Here is an 18,746-nt window from a genome sequence, read left to right as displayed (position 1 = left end):
TTAATTTATTTTGTTATTTTAAGAGAAAAAAAAAAACATGGTAAAGATATCAATATAGCAGCAGCCAAAGCAGTTTTACCATACCATACATAAAATCATTTCATTTGAGGTAAAGTAATTAGCATCATACCTTTTATTACGATATCACAACTGGTGGGTGATTGTGGGGGCGATTAAGGTGGAAAGTAAAGCAACCATAAAATATATATATATCAAATTCTTGGAGGCTTCGTTTTTTCTAATACACGTTAAAATGATGTGTGAAGGGAAAAGTCTTTTAGACTAGGATGATTAGTGAAAGAATTAAGAGTCATAATTACACAATAAAAAGAGAGAATCCAAAATTTGCAGTTACCTATTGGCCCACTTGCTATAAATTCAGGATGTGAAGCAATCCAATAAACTGACACAAAGCTTAGGAAACCGTGTGGGGCTCCCAGGTTGAGTAATTCAATCGGAGCCATACATTCAGCTTCATGCCGACGACATCCAACGGACAAGAATTGTCAGAAGAGGGGATGAATTGATTACCTGCAAAGCAAAAGAAAGATTAAAGTCATCAGTTAGTAAAGTGTGAACACGAGAAGTTTTTTGGTCAACGGAACTTTAAGGAGAATCAGAGATGATGAACGTGACTATGAAGCTCCTAAAATTACCGTGGATAATTAAACGCTGTGATTTTAGGCTTTTGGAGGCTTATAAAAGGGTGGAAGCTCCTGGGGAATAAGCATTGTAGGCGGAGAGACAGCGAGACTTTAGAATAAGCAAAGAAAAAAAAAAAGACTGTGTGTAAGAGAAATATAAATTTGAAGTTTCTTCGTCATCTTCTTCTTCTTCCCCCCTTCTGTACTCCCCGCTTCTCTGAATCCCTTTCTGTTAATTATCTGTCTTTCAGGTTCTGGTTTTTGGGTTTGTTTTTAAAGGAATGAACAATAACCAAACTTTGGATTGTGTAAAGCCAGGTATTTTCAGAATCGAGATCCAGTATTTGTGTTTTTACTTTTGTTTTTCTGTAGTTTAATTACTTTGTTTTTGTTGCTCTCTTTTTTCATTTTTTTTTTCTAACGATCAATCTGCATGGAGGGTGAATTTTAGTCCCTGAAGGTTGGTTTCTTATCTTCTTTCTGTTTCTTTTTTTTTTTTCTCTCTTTTTTGGAAGTTGAAGGGGTTGTCTATTTACAGACCTCTTTGATATTTTTAGTCGCAGCCTGTTCTTTCTATTTTAACAAGAATCAGGTCCATCTGTAGGGATTGTTTTTTTTTTTTTTTCGTTTTGGATTCTTTCATTTTGGTGAACCATTGAAAGTAATGGCAGCTGCCATGGATTTCTATAATGAAGGATCGCAAACAGACCACTTCGGTGGCGAACTAATGGAAGCAATTGTACCTTTTATTAAAGTTGCTTCCTCCTCTTCTTCCTCTCTCTCTACTTTCCCTTCTTCTTCTTCACCAACACCTTATCTCTCTCCTCATTATTCTTCTTCCTTCAACACTCACCTCAACTTCTCTCACTCTGCTTCTCAACAGTCCAATTTGTACCCTAATGGCTGCTCCACTTCGATGAACCCAGTATTTTCAGATGGGTTCTCGACCCAAAACCTCATTGGTTTCGAACAGCCAGTCACAATTGGACCCCATCAGTTATCATCATCTCAAATCCCTCATTCCCAACCTCAAAACAACCTTCTTCAAAACCAAACCCCACTAGCCTTTGCTTGGGGCCAACAAAACCATCAACCACCATCCTCCTCTGAACAACCGCCCAGCTTCCTCGCCCCCAAGCCGATCCCAATGAAGCAAGTGGGTTCGTCTTCAAAACCCACCAAGCTTTACAGAGGGGTCAGGCAACGGCACTGGGGAAAATGGGTGGCCGAGATCCGACTCCCAAGAAACCGAACTCGGCTCTGGCTTGGTACCTTTGACACTGCTGAAGAAGCTGCCTTGGCATATGACAAGGCAGCCTTCAAGCTCCGAGGGGACTCTGCCAGACTTAATTTCCCCAACCTCAAGCACCAAGGTTCCTGTGTTGAAGGCGAATTCGGCGAGTACAGACCTCTACATTCCTCAGTAGCTGCAAAGCTCCAAGCAATTTGTGATAACTTGGCCAAGCCGCAGAAACAAGGCAACTCAAAGAAGCCTGTTACTGCAGCTAAAAAGTCAAAGTCCCAATCTTGCTCAATGGCTGAGGAAACAGCAGCTGTGAAGGTGGAGAACTCCTCGTCGCGGGCTGTCACAGAGAGCGACGGGTCGGAAGCGTCTTCACCTTTATCAGATCTTACATTTCCTGACTTCACAGAGATGCTATGGGATCAGAGTCAACCTTGGGAGAATTCAATGCTAGAAAAATATCCATCTGAGATCGATTGGGCATCGATCTTACCTTAATAATTCGTTCGAAATCTTCATCGGCACCTGCAACAGAGTTTTATTGAAGGTTGCAGGCCGAGGCTCAAGGCTCAAGTTCTTTTAAATGGGCATTGTGTCAATATCATGTAAATGTCCATGGTCAGCTGGTTTTTTTTCTTGCTAGACCATGAACGATTTAGTTTTGGTTTTCTTTTTCATTTGTAGTAACTGTAATCATTTTTTTATTGGTATGTTACAATTGTCTATTATCTGTGGTTAAACAAACGGTTAGTTCAACACTTTGTAATATCAATATTAACATTGACAATGCATAACTTTATAAGTAGGGAAGCAAAAACAATAAGCAATGCTTGAATAACTAAAGTATAGAATCGACATTGAGAGAACTCCATCCATAACACGGGAAAATTTTGAAAAGAAAATTCAGCGATCTCGGGTTTAGCCGGCTTTCAGACCCTACAAAATTCTTTATTCTACTAAAACTGTATGCTTTCCAGAAGGAAAAGGGAAAAAACACCCCAAAATTTAATATGTTCACTTCCTTGGGGGACCAATTCGAAAATTAGTGTAGTTTCTATAAAAATTTAGATAAAAGAGTTGCTTTTAAAATTAGTGTGGTGGCACACTTTTCGAGGTGAATGCCCTGCCCTTTCTCCTGAATACTTCCAATTGATCCAAGCTCATGCAAAGTATCAGGGAAAAATTAATGGCCCCTCTAACCTATTTACCTCTACGGAAAAATTCTCACACTATTTTGAGCACCACTAAGAAAATGAATATCTGGAAAGCTAGAAAAAAAATAAAAAGAAGCATTTAATATGCAATATGAGCGAAGATGAACTACTATTGTTGGAAGGGAATCATCAGGAAAGTTTAGATCAAAAGCAGCAGCATACCAATAACGGGAAGAGAAGAGTCATTCCGCATATTTTTCTCACGATTTGATTCTCTTCAACTGTACTGATGCTCAAGTAAATTTGCCAAGTGCCATCTTCTTTTTTATTGCCTTTTGACCATGATATATAATGGAGTCTAGTATCCCCGAAATAGTAAAAACTCCTGCAGAAAGTCCACAAAATTTGAGGCCATGTAAAATTGAAACAATGTAACTGTGAGCAGATGAAACTTGGCAGGAGGACAAAGAGCATGAAGAAACAAAAGAAACCATTTAAAACTGTGAGCAGATTATATGAGGATGAATGCTTCCATTATTAAAAAAACAAAGTAATTGTTATGTGAAAAGTTGAATTGAGTGAAAAGGAAAAATGGTCGATGTCTTGTTGTGTATTGTGTCTGGTTAAACCACTGCTACAAGCTTAGGTAAATTTTATGAACTGATTGAGTTTCAAATAACTCTTGTAAGTTACCTCCAACTATAGCGCATACATTTGTTAAAAAGTGAAAGAAGGAGATGTGCTCCTCTGTGAATGTCACCTGAAAAATACAATATGATTGGCTATTTAAGACACCTGACAACTGCAAAGTATATCACATGCCAAAAGCCAATAAGGAGCTTGAAAGAAAGCCTTGCATAAAGATTAGAAATAGTGGTCTTTGCAACAAACTTAAGAATAAAAGTAGAGATCCCACCTTTATGGGAGACAGATCATAGAAGAAAAAAACTCCATGAAGAGCCTGGAAGCTTTCTCCATCTATGCCCCTCAAGTGTTGAGTTACAGAGAACTAGTGACAAGAAATATTCACACTTAAACAACCATCCGAAAGTTCAATAGAGATAACCATCCGAAAATTAGAAACTAGAGACAAGAAATATCCAAGTTCAACTCAACCTGATTTGACTTAATAGCCTTTCCATTCACAGCCTTGTAAACCGTAGGCACAACCTGCAAAGAAATTTCAGAAAGGTATCTCTCAAGTAAGAAAACCCAACAAACTGATCTCTAAACTGTAGAACAATAGATACAAATTGATGGAAATGTCAATTTCAGAGAACCAGAAGAATAGGGGAAAAAGAAAAAGGACGAGGACATCACACTTAAAACAACCTTGATAAAATATTGGAACATGCCACTGAGCGTTCCTTGATTCCATTGCACACTTGAAGCAGATGTAGAAGGGAAAAAAACAAAAAACAAAAAACAAAAGGGAAAGAATGTGAGGGAAATACCACAATTAGTTTAAGGTAAAACGACGATTTACTAAACTTCGAACAAACAAAAAGGAGCCTACCCATCAAGAGGATTTACAACACCTGGAAAATCATCTCCAAAAGTTAATCTGTTAATTCTGTGGCTTATCTGAAGAATATTATAAATAAATGAGATGGTATCCTGAAAAGAAATACAGCAAATTTCTCATTACAAACTAGTTGCTTACATTAAAAGCATCCCACTGAAATGATGCTAATGGATTATGAATCTGGAAGTACGATAGTTGAAAACCTCTTCCGGGTGCAAAGTGAAAATTTCCAGCCACCTTATTAACTTCCAAGAACCCATATATGTTGCATCCTTCACCCTCTTCATTTTTCACCCTTTGAAAAAAACCTTCTCGTTTGCACTGAAAGTACAAATAAGTTGAGATACAAGAGATTCCATTTCACTGCCAAAGTGTAATACAATCTCACAGCTCACAAGTTCTAAGAACAAGAAATGATATAATACTGCAATGTCCAAGAAAATTAGGTTGAAATCGACTGAATACTAAATTTCCCTAAATTGAAAATAGACCACCGAGAAGAGATTCACTAAATTCTTTAGTAAATAAACCGCAATTGCCACAGTTTGAGCTATTCAATCAAAATTGACAAGTTGAAGGGATCTTTGTTTTGAGCAATTTAACTTTGGACTATTACTATTCACTATGATTCGTGTGTAAACCATATCCAATGATGCACCTTCAATCATCTGTAAGTGTGATGGGAATGCTATTAGGATAGAATTATGAATATTTTAAGGATACTGCGGGTACATTAATAATTTAGCTAGGGTATGGTGATTTTTTATAAATAGAATGAGGGTGAAAGAGTGAAGTTAGGTCATTTTTTGGTTTAGGCTTGGTGGCATCTCAAGAAAGGGAGATTTCAAGTACCTTGGCTTGAATACTTGGAAGAGTTATATAGTAATTTCATTATCTTTTATAATTCAATACATTTGGGTTCTACCAATTTACAATAGAAGAAACAATGCGTCAGAACTATCAAAAGTCAACGTGAGTCAGAAAACTATTTATTTTATTTTCAAATAGATTTCAAACAGTCAAATGACCTTGAAATTTAAAACGAAATTTGCATCTCAAAAAAACATATCATATGCTTTTATGCAGAAAATAATCTAACCTGGTCAATAAGATCTGGATGAGACAGAGCCCAACCTTTCCTATGATAAGCTTCACGCACATCTTGACAAGAGTTACAACAATCCTCACCTGACTGAAAAATAGAACAAAGGGATAAAAGGATAAAAGTAATACTATTAGCAATTAATTCAATTATACAGTTTCAAAGCTTTACTGATCTAAATCAAACAAACTTCAAAATATTTGGGAAACGCAGGTATAGCAAGGGTAGTCTTAATTGGCTGTATTATCAAATTTTGAATTGGCAGGCTAGTCCAATCAAGAACGAGTAAACAACCAATGTACTCATTAAAACCTATGAAGTAAAGTAATACTAGATTTCTCTCAAAGAACTTGAAAATGCAACTAAACATTGTTCAAATTCCAAAACAAAAATCCAAAACATGAAGTCTGCACTTACAGCCCCATAGCAGGAACCACAATACGTCTCATTTTGCTTGAGTCTGCCACCATGCTTCTGTAAAGGCCTTTCAATCTGCATGAAGTAGAAACAGAATCTATGAACAAAGCAACTCGTTATTCAATGATTCTAAAGTTATTAGTATAATATACCAAAATCAGTAATCATAAAAAAATCATATGCTCATTAGCAACACCATCTGGCCTTGATTCTTTCCAATTATTGTTCATAGAAATAAAGGTAAGTGATAAGCTTTTCTGAAACTATACAGAAAGGTAAACGGTAACTGAAAAGACAATGCAAAAAAAAAAAAAAAAAAAAAACAGATTTATATACCTCAGTGGACCCAATACCATCTGGTCTTGAATCTATTACATTGCCCTGGTAATCTATTCTTTTCTTGACAATATCATGTTTCTGCATAATTAAAAGACATTAAAATGAAATTTAACCAAAGGATCCTAAGTGCCAAGGACTGGTTATATGTGAGTTTTCTTGCACGGAGAAGCAAATGATATGAAACAACAATCATTTACATTTCGAATTTAGGGATGGCATACCACATCAAGGTGTTGCTCTCCACTAATGTCCATAGCATGAAGACTGAGAACAGAACATGGAAGTGCAGGAAATGTTACATCAAACTGCACAAGGAATTGGAATATTACGTAGATGCACATTCAAGTGTAAGTCCAGGAGCATTTCCAAGGCAAATAATAGTAAATAAGAATAAAATCAAGTGATAAAAAAATTTGTTGAGCAGAGTATAAACCACAGGGTTATATCAAGCAATCCTAATTGACCAAAATTAGAACTTCCCTCGAAATATACTACATAAACTAATAATCAATATATCAATTAAAAGTTTCCATTTGACAGGTAAATTACATTGATGCGTAAGTGTTCTCCTCTTGAAGTATCAACTATAAGCTTTGTTTCTGTTGCAGTATGGACATACAAACCTGGAATTAGAAGAGCAAAGTCTCACCATATGTTATATAATATATATAATTTAATTACCCGTTACAGAAACTCATCCAAACAAACACCTGAAAACAGTTTCACTAATAATCAACTCAGTTATTTTGTTAATTAAAAAGAAACTAACAACTTATGAATACCAAAAGAAATAATGTAGGATGCTGCATGGAAGAGATGGAAATGAGAAAAGATGTGGAAAGCGAAGAACGTACGAAGCTCGGAGAAGAAGAGGAGAAACATTATAATGGAGGAAGCGATAGTGATGAATCCACCGGAGAGTGTACGGTTGTAAAAATCTTCGCTGATTTTGGGATAGGCGTCCAATTTTCGAATCTTGTTCATCAAGCTTTCCATAGTTTACGAAAGAGTGAGATCTGGATTCGTGATGAAGAAAAGAAATATGTTTGTAATAAATTGAATTACTTGAACATTTGTTATGAGACAATGTGATGAAGTAATAAATTGAAACCTAGAAAGTTTGAGTTTCAAATCTTTAAGCGACGCTCCATAGAGAGGAAGAAAATGGATTGCAAAGGAGAAACGGTGTTGTTACGTACAAAATACCCACAACTAAACTCAACTTAGCATTTTAATTAGAACCTTTTTTTTTTCTTCTTCTTCTTTCAATTTTATCTCCTATTTTCTATGTAACACTGTCATTTGTACTTTTCAATTACTAATTTTATTATTTCACCAGCTACACTATCTAGTTTGTAAATCTTTAAGTACTTTATTAGTTTATTTATGCAAAAATAAGTCTCATTAAATTTGCAATAGCCATTAAATTGTTACCGACTTTAAGTAACAGCTAAAAGTGTTGTATTGTAAAGTTCAAGTACTAAATTGTTACCGAAGAAACATTGTGTTAACTAGAAAGAATAAGCTCACACAAAAGCTTATCCACAAAGTAAACGTAAGAAAAAAAAGAACACAACCAAGTTGGCAATCCAGTTTGGTGTAATCACACCTGCATCTGCGAGACCACATGCCCGAATGAGAATATGATTTACTGAAATTCAAGAGGTTCACAAGTACATAATTTATGGAAGATAAACTGTCTCCTATTACACAACTTCCACAAGATAAAAGTTTAGAATCCCTCTAAACCACTTGACGTACCAACAAGAGATTTGATTTAGGCTTCCCTAAGCCATTTGTTGAACGATATTCACCCTTTGTCTCAATATTTAGGCTCCTCCTTAGTGAAACTCCAACATCTTCATGTGTGTGTGTGAGGCCAGGAATAAAACAATATTTCTGCTAAAGTTTATTTTGAATTTTTCAAAGCCGTTTTGGATTTAATTACATATTAATTTCGTTGAATCAATGGACCGCTCAATTTGACTGTCATTAATTTTATTGAACCATTGAACAGTTTCAATTTGACTATCATAAAATACGTTAGACCGTTTTCTTTGACCGTCATAATATTGGACAGTTACCATCATTGTTACCCGACCTTTGGTAGCCTCCCCCATCCTCTATATATGCACCCACCTCTCTTTTCATTTCATATACCACACAAACATTTCAAGCTCTCTCATCTCTCTCGGCTTTTCCTTTTCTGTTTACTATACCAAATTATGTTTTCCTTTAGTTTTCCCCGTAAACAAGTATATATAGAGTGTTGGTATATTCCTGTTGGTTTTAATGCAGTTTTTACCGATAATTTAGAGGCTGTTTTATCTTGAGGACGATGAGGCACTTGATATCAGTTTGCATATTCGAGCAGAGTGCTTCCACTACAATAAAAAGTATCTATTACAACAGTTGTATACATTCCAAAATTAAAATGAGGAAATAAAATTATCACAAAAGGTCAAAAACTACATTTTGACGAGGAAAGACGAAATTTTTTTAATTTTAAGAATTTATGATAGTTTTTTTAATGTCATATATATATATATATATATAAATGACCGTGTTTAATTGTCATTAAATATAAATAATAAAATTATAAATATTTATTTTAAATTAAATGAAAAAGAAAGAAAAAAAAAAAAGAGGGAACTTGAGTCTCGTGAAAGCCTAGCAGCCCCTCTTCTCGAAATTTCTCTTGTCGACCTCTTCCTCACGCCCCAATCTCTCTCTCTCTCTCTCTATCTCTCCCCCGCCAACGTCGGCGACTACTGCGACTCAGTGCCGATCAGCCAAACGCACTGCCACTTTTCTTTTCCTTGTAAATCCTCTTCTCTCCCTTCCAGAACTCCTCTAATTATTCTGACAGAATCTTCCTCAAGAAGGCAAGCCCCAAGTCTGCATTCCCCCCTCCCTTTTTTTATTTTATTTATTTGATCTATTGGATTGATTCAATTTAAGTTTCGGTGTTTTACCATGGCAGAAGAGCTGCGGTGAGTCCGATTAGGTGGAGAAAGAGTCGAAGAAACAAGAGGAAGGAATTGTGGTTAATAAAAAATTCAAAGGTTTGAAATCTGCTCAGATCATTCAATTCAGTTCATTGCTTGGATCATTACTTAAACCTGTTTCTAATAATTCAAAGCCTAAAAATGACCAATTTGAAACTTCAAGAACAAATGCACAAATTCTACAAATAATGTGTAACGCTAAGAATAAATAAATATGCTAATTAAGATGTGAGTACTCAATGATGATGTACGATTCTTTTTCTCATTATTTTTATTTATCAATTGCCGCTGCTAGCCACGAAGCAATCATTTATAGTATTACTTTCTAATTCCATAATTAATAACGACTTATGTGATTCTGACCCTAACATTTATTAATTAATTTCTATTAAAAAACCGATGAAATATAACTTGGATTTTATTATTCTGAGGGTCATCACATTATTATAGCCATGGAGAGAGACCACACACACCCACACAAAAGAGAATTAATGCAAAGAAAAATGTATAACAATATAAAAGCTTATACCAAACACAGTGATATATACCAAAGTATGTGTAGTTTATGGAAAATGATGAAAGAAATTTAAAATTAAGAAGCAAGGATGATAGGTAACAAAAAGTTTATGCTTTTGTGGTCACACCCCCACACACCACACATCAAAATTACATTCACATGCAAAAAGCGGAAAAAAAAAATCATACTTGTTTAAGCCTACGCGACATTGATATGATATATTTCATCAAAGAAAAGTCAATATTGTATGTTTTAATGAGATTCATGCTCTCAACTAGAGAAACAAAAATGTGAAGGTTCTCAAAATGTATTATACAGATTGTTGAAATCGAAAACCAATATAGTATGTACTTCATAATTAGGTTATATAATTCGAGTACATAATTTACTAAAATATACAATTTTTAGCTCAAGAATTAAGAAGTAGTGGATTTAACTGTTGACCTTTAAAACGAAGTTGGATTAGAGATCAACTTGATAGGCAATTAGAAACTGGTTGAACCATTGGTTTACGTTCTCATTTTATTAGAGAAAGTATCATGAGCAAATGCATTAATCTCCCCTGTATACCCAACAAAACCAACATGACTATAATATATTCACTTAAACCCCTCACAATTTGGTCTTTTGTATTTTCTTAGGTACAAATTCATGACTTCTCGTACGTTTATATCTTCACTATTAAAGCTTGTTTAGTCTATTGTAAATGAATCTCGAGTGTTTAATCATTAATCTTTCCTCATTAATTTATATGAGAAAATGATCCGACCACAACTTTCGACAACCATCGTCAGCTAACTCTAACCACCAAATTTGAGATGACCTCCACTAGGGTGAATCTTCAACTACTCATTTTCGTTTGAAGGAGCTTTTGTCCAAAAATGTTTAAAATGAAAATAATTTGATTGAAAAACATCTTTTAAGTCATTTCAAACTAATGTAATGTAGATGGTATCTTACCGACCAAGCTATGGTGGGAGTGGTCATGTCATTAAATGGATCGATAGATAATTTGTTAAACTAAAGTAAACACCTTTGAATGGTTTTAGATTGAAAATAATGTTAGGGAAGCGTGGGGTTGGATAATAATTGGCCAAACTCTAAAGGTAAAAGGCATACCAAAGTCACCTAAATATAATCCAAACTGCAAGTCTCTATGACTCACGAGAGGTCCCAATTTTGCTCATCACCAAAACTAATAATAATAATTCTCTCTCTATATATATATAAAAATCTCAATTGCTTTTCAACTCCCCATAATTGCACTTTCACTTTAATTTAATTTAAACAACTATGCTCTTTTCAACTTGTAACTATTTTCCACTTTATTCAAATCAATCAGTTTCTTTGCTTAGAAAATTTTCAAAATCAATCAATCATAGGTAAAGGAATAATAAAGTAGCATTACATCATTTCAAAGGTACTATATTGCTACCAAAATCATATCACACTCATCATCATATGAAAATTTAACACTAATTTGACATGAGAGAGTAGATCAAATCCAAGTTCCATATATATACCCAATATATTTATTTTAGTTCTTATTTTTAGTAAGTTTTATGAATTTAATATTTTTCAATTATACTTTTTTTATTAGTTGATACTAAAAATTAGCTTATGATAAGGTTAAAAGGGTAGATCTACTTGATGTATTGATAAAAATTTAGGAGAAAAGTATATTTTTTTTGTCAATTTCTGACTTTTGGAGAGGACGAATCTCAATGTTTATTCGATTAGAAATTCCATTAATCCATATTTTTAATTTGGTGAGTTCATGATAATTTATTTATGATCATCTAAGATTCAAAAGGTATAAGAATCATAATTTGTTAAACAAAATGTACTTACTTGAAAATGATAATATTTTGGTAAGAGGAGACCGATAATAATAATAATAATAATATTTGCATGTCACCAACCACTAAACTTTTTAAAGATAAGAGAGGGAGAAGGCAAAAAGATAGATGGGATTTTTCTTTTCTTGTTTTAAAAAAAGTAAGCATGTGTATTTTTTTTTGTAAAAGTGCAATATAATTATATATTTATTTCTTGAAACTTTGGGGAGGGTGTACCTATTCAAAATATCATTTGAAATCAATTAATAAAATAGAGAGAAAAAAGCATGAAATGACTTGTCAATCACACAAATGTTAAGAAGATAGTAAAGAATGAACGAATCCACATACATTGAGAGACAATATATATGAAAGAAAGATAATTGGTTAATATTAAAGAGTGGAAGGGATGTTAAAACTAAAATTGAGAGGAGTGGAGAAAGAGGAATTAAAAAAAGAGAAGCAAAGAATGGTATAATTGGTAGAGAGATGAAATTATTAGGCGGAAAGGAAAGGGAAGAGAGTGGGGGAGAGAGAGTATTGTAAGATTATGAGAAAAGAAAGGATAAAAAGAAGGGAGAATATCTTGTTGTCGTTTGAATAATATTTGTGGGACACAATACTTGGGTGCTGCTTATGCATATGCTTATAAGCATGTTTATGCATATGCTTATGCTTATGCTTATGCTCTCATCAAATAAAAACCACTATAATATAAATATAAAAGACATTTTTGGGCTTCAAATAAGAATGGATTGCATTCATGGGAAGAAGAAGCAGCCTAGTTGAGAATATGATTGGACAATGAAACAAAGCTCGTGCCCCTTTTCCAACTTTTAACCATAAATTTTACATCTAAAAACTCCTCCTTTTTTTTTTAATCTCTAACCCATCTGAAGAACCAAAAGTAAAGGCCAAGGAAAGCACACCCTGAGCCTCCTCTGTTCTCTTCTTTTTAATTTCCATTTCAAAGGCAGGCAAAAAGGAAGTTTGTTTTCATGTTTTAACAGATAATAAAGTAAACAAAAAGTAGTAGGGGGCCAAAACCATAACAACAACTACTGACACTTCTCCTTTTTCTTCTTCTTCTTCTTCTTCTTCTTCTCTTCTGACTCTCTGTAAGGATTGTCTTTTAAAAACCCCACATCCCAAACCCCCCACTAAATGCTAGAAACCCCCCCTCCCTTTTTCACCATGAAATTGAATAGAGAAAAATCTAAAGGTATCCCTTCATCGGATTTGTTGGTTTGTTTTCCTTCCCGATCGCATTTGGCTTTAATGCCAAACCCACTTTGTAGTCCAGCCAGAGGGTCTGATTCCAGTAAGTTTCGTCTTGATTACCGCCGATATCACCGGCGGAGGAAATCCGCCGAGAGTCCCGTGGTATGGGCGAAAGCCAAGACGATGGGATCCGAGATTTCGGAACCGTCGTCACCCAAAGTGACTTGTGCAGGGCAGATAAAGATCAGGCCCAAGAATAGCAAGAGCTGGCAATCGGTGATGGAGGAGATAGAGAGAATTCATAACAGGAGAAAATTACGAAGAAGGAGGTTTAATTGGATTGAATCTTTTGGTTTCAAGAAAGATATTATGCAATTCTTAACGTGTCTACGAACTATGCGGTTTGATTTTAGGTGTTTTAGAGCTTTTCCAGAAACAGATTTCACCACTGAAGAGGAAGAAGAAGAGGAAGAAGAAGAAGAAGAAGAAGAAGAGAAGAACCAAGTGGGTATTGAAGAAAATGAAAGCTCGAGAACTGCATTTTCTAAATGGTTTATGGTTTTACAGGAAAATGGGAGTAATGAGTTGAAGAGAGATAGCAATAGTCGCTGTTATGAGGATGATGAATCGATTGAGGCAACAATGGCGCCACCCAGAAACGCCCTTTTGCTCATGCGTTGTAAGTCTGCTCCGGCAAGAAGATGGATGGAAGAAGAATCTGAAGAAGAAGATGATGAAAAGGAAAAGGAGAAGGAGAAGGAAAAGGTGAAGGTGAAGAAAAGCTTGAAATGGCTAATGGAGGAAGAGAACAGAGAGAGAGTGGTTATGGAAATGGGGACTGATTTCTGCAGAATGATATCGGATAATGCAAAAGAGTTTACAAGGAGTCAAAGTTGGAAAGTTTGATGATCACAGGTTAAGGAAGACATGAATTTCACCTTCATTATGTTTTTAAAATTTTTTCATGATTCGAATATTTTTCAAAATTATTGAGTATGAATTTGTTAGTATTATTTGTTTTGGTTGATTGTTGTACAGAATTTATAATTTTGTTGGAGAGGATTTTATTGTAATGTTCATGTATGAGATAAGGTTGAGGTCAAATGGAATGTTGGGTTGTTAATCTCGAGTGTTGGATAGAGAATGATGAAATGTAATTATGCAAAAGGGTTTTATTTCTTAATCTTATTTGTATCTTTTCCGTTTTTCTTATAATTAAGAAGAAAAAGAAAAAAACGTGTTTGCTTTCGACCTGTCTAATCAAATTATGAAGAAGTGAAGTTGAAGACATTGGTTTTAGTCATTTTTATATTTGGTCCCTTGGGTACGGTAACACAAAAGAGCGGATCCCAAACTACAAACTTGACATCGCGGTCACTGCTCACTGCACTGCACACTTAAAACAATGACTTGGGTTTCTTTAAAACCAACTCAATTATTGAGATCACATTTTAATCTATAACTCTTACTGAATCCAATTGAGTTGGATTGCTTAATTAACTAACTCAATCTCAATTCACGTATATGTATGATAGTAGAAAGAATATATATTTTTTTATTAAATTATTAATAGTAGGTTAACTCATGTACCTTCAACCCAATACGTTTTTTATTTTATGAGTTAATAATCCTCCCTAAATCGTATAGGTTGATCAAGTGTATTGGGTAAACGGTTTTTTTAACATCCCTGCTGGCAGCTTATTACTTTGATGCATTAGAAAGCTTGCAACTTTTTCACTTCCAGTACTTATATTTATTAAATGAAAAACAAATAATAAGAAAAGAGAGAAAGAACTTTTATGTTCATAGCAAGTTGAGTTCCCACTCCACTGTGGACGGATGTTCCAATTGTCATGCCTCTTTCAATTAATTTGTTGCTTTAAACGAATATATATGACATTTACAATCGAACAAACATTTTACATAGGAATTGATAGGATAGAATTTACTCTCAATCAAGAATAAGAATCAGCGACAAAACAGTCTATTGTATATATTGCAGCAAACAAACGACAGAATAATCAGTTCATGTGAGGTTGTGAATTATCCACAGACACACACCCCACAACACAAAACCACCGTCTAAATGGAAGATATTTGACTTGAAAATTTCTCTGTCATAAACTGAGATTTCACTTGTTACAAGTATAGGAATGATACATGTCAAACTTGGACCTTTTTGTGCAGTATTACGTACTAAGTAGTTTCCTATAATTTACAAGCACACGAATTCATGTTTAGTGTTACCAAATGAAGTGGTTGTATATAGCAGCAAGCAAGAAGCTCATATATTCATATATCAAATCCTGGCATTGCAAATGAAGCAGCAAAGGCCTCGACCTGGTTCCGAAGCTCCACAATATCTTTGTTGTTTTGTAGATTCTTCATGATACCTTTATGTAATTTTCCAAGCTTTCCTCTACGAACGACTATTTTTGTGATATGAGCTGCTTTAAGAAGAATCTCAGCTATCGTCTCAAAATCAGCCTCTAGACAGCCTCTAGTCGTCATTGCAGGAGTGCCTGAACAAGGAAACAAGTTGGTTTCCTATAAGTCGCAACTTCATTATAAATTCTCTCTCAGCAATCACTAATCAGAATTATGAGGATTACAAAGCTGAGTAAGTACTAAATAAGACAAAGTTGCATACCTATTCTTACTCCTCTAGGGGAGATGGCTCCATTGTCACCATAAATGGCACTCTTGTTGACTGTAATATGACATGCCTCACAGATCATCTCATAATTCTTGGCTGCAGCATAAGATTAAACATCAAAGTATCAGAAATTAGTTGTCATTACAACCTTAGATGCTCTTTTCTTGACAACCCACAAGGGACAACTTTACCCAATAACATTCACATGAATTTGGTGTTGTCTTGACACTGTTGTTACTTTCCTCCATATTGTACAAACTTATGTAAACATTGAAATAAGTGTTTAAAGAATCTGAATATTAAAGAGAAAACAAGTCTAGAAACTTCTTTTTCAACAACATGCTCACAGATGGATGCAATCAACCTATGACTTTAGCATGAGAAGCCAAGTTACACAACAGGGAAAGGGGGAACTATGATTTAATTCCTTCAATCTTATCTAATAGTGACAGGATAAGACAATCAAATCAAAACCAGAGACAAACCGAACAAGTTAACTTGATAGTCCAGCAAAAATGATTAATGGAAAGCGCAAAACTAAGCACCAAAAGTTAGTACCTAATGATATTTGCTCAAGGGTCTTATCGCATAAGAAAACCATATCAGCATATACAAAATCAAATCACAATAGTACTAGAAGAGCTAACAACAAAATTTGAAGCATTCAAACCAAACCTACAGTGCAATTGAACAGTGTGTCTCCGTGAGGAGGCAAATATCCAAGTATAGTACCTGTTAGTCCCAAAGGAGTAAGATCCCACAGCACCAAATGATTGTCAGTACCATTAGTTACCAATCTGCAACTTCTTCTTAGTAAAGCTGATGCTAAAGCCTGCGCATTTTTCTTCACCTGTCGAATATATACTCTATACTCGGGAGAAGCTACTTGCTTTAACGCTATGGCCAGGGCAGCAATATGATTATTATGGGGACCCCCTTGTAACGACGGGAAAACAGAAAAGTTTATCCTGTCCTCAAAATCATAAGTAGCAGTACCAGTGTCATCTCCACGAGTTAGAAGCACGCCTTGCTTCCTTGATTTTAGACCCCTCCTGAAAAATATGATTCCTCCTCTGGGCCCTCGAAGACTTTTGTGTGTTGTTGAAGTAACTATATCACAATATTCAAACGGACTAGCACATTCCTACAGTAAATACAAAGTCATAAATAAACGAGTGGCATACGTGGGACTAACTTTTAGATCGCTAATATGATATGATGATACATGAATTATCAAGAATGGGACGGAAGTTCAAATTGCAATCTCACAGACTAAAATGATTACACCCCGGGACAAGCGCATATTACCTTAATCAAGCTTTATCATAAATCATGAATCATGAATCATATATCTGACTAAAAGAATTCAATCACAAGTCCCAAGGACTGTAACGTCAAATAAATTTACACACCTTGGCTGCCACCAAACCGCTTATATGGGCCATATCACACATCAAAACCGCCCCGCATTTGTCCGCGATCTGTCTACACCTAGCATAATCCCACTCGCGTGGATACGAACTTCCTCCACAGATGAGTATTTTCGGACGATAATCGAGCGCCTTTTCTTCAAGCTTATCATAATCAACATATCCAGTTAGGGGGTTCACTCTATAAGGAAGACTCTCAAAGAAAATAGAAGTCGCTGAAATTTTTTTCCCAACAGGAGAATAATACCCATGACTAAGATGCCCTCCGGATGCTGAATCTAAACCCATAATTCGATCCTTCGGAGACAAAAGACCTGTATACACAGCAAAATTTGCTGATGTACAAGAGTAAGGTTGGACATTCACACCCCATTTCTCAGAATCGAGGTCAAAAGCAGCCAAGGCTCTCGAACAACAGAGCAATTCAATCTCATCTATATACTGATTACCCGTATAGTATCTAGCGCCAGGCATTCCCTCAGAATACTTATTCGTTAAATGGCTGCCTAAGGCTTCCATCACAGCCCTACAAACAAAATTTTCCGAAGCAACTAATTCAATACCCTTATATTGTCTCTCCTTCTCCTTCACCATAATATTATGAATTTCCGGGTCAGCAATTCGAAGCGACTGATTCCCCCATGCCTTTACCAAAACTCGTCTCATGTCAAGGCTCGATTCATCTGTGACTGCAGCCCGTTTCGCAGAATCCTGATTAAGAAATGAATGAGCGTCCCTCTGTCTCTTCACACGCAAGGGTTGCCCTAGAAGACTAAACTTCTCGTCGTCGCTATCATCATCCGCAACCCCCTTCACCAAATCGAATTTCTCATCCTTATGCTGAGGGAAATCCGACGGGTACGAGGAATTGGAACCCGTGGAACACAAATAGCTGGAATTGTCCCCAGTTGAACTTCTAGATATGGAAGATGTGGTATGAGAACTTAAGCGGAAGGAAAGATCCGAGGGGGCGTGGCGAAAATCCATAAACCCTAACAACGCAGAATATAATAATGAAGAAGATGAAGAAGACGAAGAAGAAGAAGACGACGAAGAAGAAGACGAAAAAGAAGAAGAAGAAAAGGAATGGGATGGGAAATTAGGGATAGGAGTAGAAGCAACAGAAACAGCGACAACAAGGGCGGAAGAAAGTACAGTGACAGTAACGGAAGAAGGAGCGGCGAGGGGTTGTAGAGGAAGAAGAAAGTTCCATGTAAGGACTGGAAGATGGAAAAGGAGAATGAAAATGGAATTTATAATAAAAATGAAGGAAATGCAGTTTAAAATGGAGAAGAGAATAAGAAAGAAATGGCAGTGAAGGAAGGGCGATGAATGTGGATGCAAAGATGGGAGGGGGAGGGGGAAGGAAGAGGAAGGAAGAGGGAGGTGGTGTTAACCGGATGAGGGGAATAGCCGGTAGCGTGGAGAATACAAGTAAGGTGAATGATGAGGTGTCTCATTGTAGAGTCTAGAAGTTTCACATGGACCGAATGACGTCTAGGTTCATAAATGTATAAATGGGGTCCATCTGGGAGCATGTGTGTTTCATTGATGCCACGTGGCTTCCCCAACGAAACATGAGGAGAGAATTAGAGAAAGATATCTTGGGGTTTTTATTCGGTCGGTCTTCCAAAACCGGTACAGCGGTTTTC

General features: G+C 35.7%; 4 protein-coding genes and 1 long non-coding RNA gene across 6 annotated transcripts; 3 read left to right on the top strand and 2 right to left on the bottom strand.

The window, feature by feature from the left end:
• Window positions 1–73: 73 nt before the first annotated feature.
• Window positions 74–7,651, bottom strand: LOC101214805 (endoplasmic reticulum-Golgi intermediate compartment protein 3). 2 transcript variants are annotated; one of them, XR_004216097.1, is made up of 15 exons: window positions 7,536–7,651; window positions 7,279–7,440; window positions 6,974–7,047; window positions 6,646–6,729; window positions 6,422–6,502; window positions 6,086–6,160; window positions 5,666–5,758; window positions 4,705–4,887; window positions 4,558–4,625; window positions 4,374–4,425; window positions 4,158–4,211; window positions 3,958–4,050; window positions 3,735–3,801; window positions 3,264–3,426; window positions 74–531 (listed from the first exon to the last, which is right to left on the bottom strand). XR_004216097.1 is itself a non-coding variant. In XM_031884274.1 (14 exons), the coding sequence occupies exons 2-14, from the start codon at window positions 7,418–7,420 to the stop codon at window positions 3,335–3,337; spliced, it is 1,158 nt and encodes a 385-aa protein (XP_031740134.1). In that variant the 5' UTR covers window positions 7,421–7,440; window positions 7,536–7,651; the 3' UTR covers window positions 2,558–3,334. The 2 variants fall into 2 exon arrangements, 1 of the variants encoding a protein (XP_031740134.1); XM_031884274.1 differs by lacking the exon at window positions 74–531 and having other exon boundaries at window positions 2,558–3,426.
• On the top strand, window positions 592–2,631 carry LOC101214560 (ethylene-responsive transcription factor RAP2-13). Its single transcript, XM_004142561.3, has one exon. It carries the CDS (start codon window positions 1,309–1,311, stop codon window positions 2,383–2,385), a length of 1,077 nt encoding a protein of 358 aa, XP_004142609.1. The 5' UTR covers window positions 592–1,308; the 3' UTR covers window positions 2,386–2,631.
• A 1,431-nt stretch (window positions 7,652–9,082) lies between the features above and the next one.
• On the top strand, window positions 9,083–9,672 carry LOC116403511. Its single transcript, XR_004216284.1, has 2 exons — window positions 9,083–9,320; window positions 9,408–9,672. It is a non-coding gene; the product is annotated as an uncharacterized LOC116403511 (long non-coding RNA).
• Window positions 9,673–12,700: 3,028 nt separating this feature from the next.
• LOC101215043 (transcription initiation factor IIE subunit alpha) lies at window positions 12,701–14,213 on the top strand. Its single transcript, XM_004142563.3, has one exon. It carries the CDS (start codon window positions 12,952–12,954, stop codon window positions 13,912–13,914), a length of 963 nt encoding a protein of 320 aa, XP_004142611.2. The 5' UTR covers window positions 12,701–12,951; the 3' UTR covers window positions 13,915–14,213.
• A 757-nt stretch (window positions 14,214–14,970) lies between these two features.
• LOC101215287 (serine hydroxymethyltransferase 7) lies at window positions 14,971–18,500 on the bottom strand. Its single transcript, XM_004142564.3, has 4 exons — window positions 17,077–18,500; window positions 16,397–16,808; window positions 15,659–15,760; window positions 14,971–15,530 (listed from the first exon to the last, which is right to left on the bottom strand). The coding sequence occupies exons 1-4, from the start codon at window positions 18,079–18,081 to the stop codon at window positions 15,301–15,303; spliced, it is 1,749 nt and encodes a 582-aa protein (XP_004142612.1). The 5' UTR covers window positions 18,082–18,500; the 3' UTR covers window positions 14,971–15,300.
• Between the last annotated feature and the right edge of the window lie 246 nt (window positions 18,501–18,746).

This window comes from Cucumis sativus, chromosome 4 (genome assembly GCF_000004075.3).
Source record: "Cucumis sativus cultivar 9930 chromosome 4, Cucumber_9930_V3, whole genome shotgun sequence".
NCBI lineage: Eukaryota > Viridiplantae > Streptophyta > Magnoliopsida > Cucurbitales > Cucurbitaceae > Cucumis > Cucumis sativus.
This window is presented reverse-complemented; position numbering and strand designations above follow the sequence as displayed.

What these genes read in the sequence shown, in the direction of transcription:
- LOC101214560 (XM_004142561.3), top strand. Translation starts at nt 1,309, where the DNA reads ATGGCAGCTGCCATGGATTTCTATAATGAAGGATCGCAAACAGACCAC.
- LOC101214805 (XM_031884274.1), bottom strand. Translation starts at nt 7,420, where the DNA reads ATGGAAAGCTTGATGAACAAGATTCGAAAATTGGACGCCTATCCCAAA. An exon ending in ATCCAGATCTTATTGACCAG is followed by an intron (nt 4,888 to 5,665) that starts GTTAGATTATTT and finishes TTGTACTTTCAG; the next exon opens with TGCAAACGAGAAGGTTTTTT. An exon ending in ATGATCTGTCTCCCATAAAG is followed by an intron (nt 3,802 to 3,957) that starts GTGGGATCTCTA and finishes TGTATTTTTCAG; the next exon opens with GTGACATTCACAGAGGAGCA.
- LOC101215043 (XM_004142563.3), top strand. Translation starts at nt 12,952, where the DNA reads ATGCTAGAAACCCCCCCTCCCTTTTTCACCATGAAATTGAATAGAGAA.
- LOC101215287 (XM_004142564.3), bottom strand. Translation starts at nt 18,081, where the DNA reads ATGGATTTTCGCCACGCCCCCTCGGATCTTTCCTTCCGCTTAAGTTCT. An exon ending in TACTCCTTTGGGACTAACAG is followed by an intron (nt 15,761 to 16,396) that starts GTACTATACTTG and finishes CTTATGCTGCAG; the next exon opens with CCAAGAATTATGAGATGATC. An exon ending in CCCTAGAGGAGTAAGAATAG is followed by an intron (nt 15,531 to 15,658) that starts GTATGCAACTTT and finishes TTCCTTGTTCAG; the next exon opens with GCACTCCTGCAATGACGACT.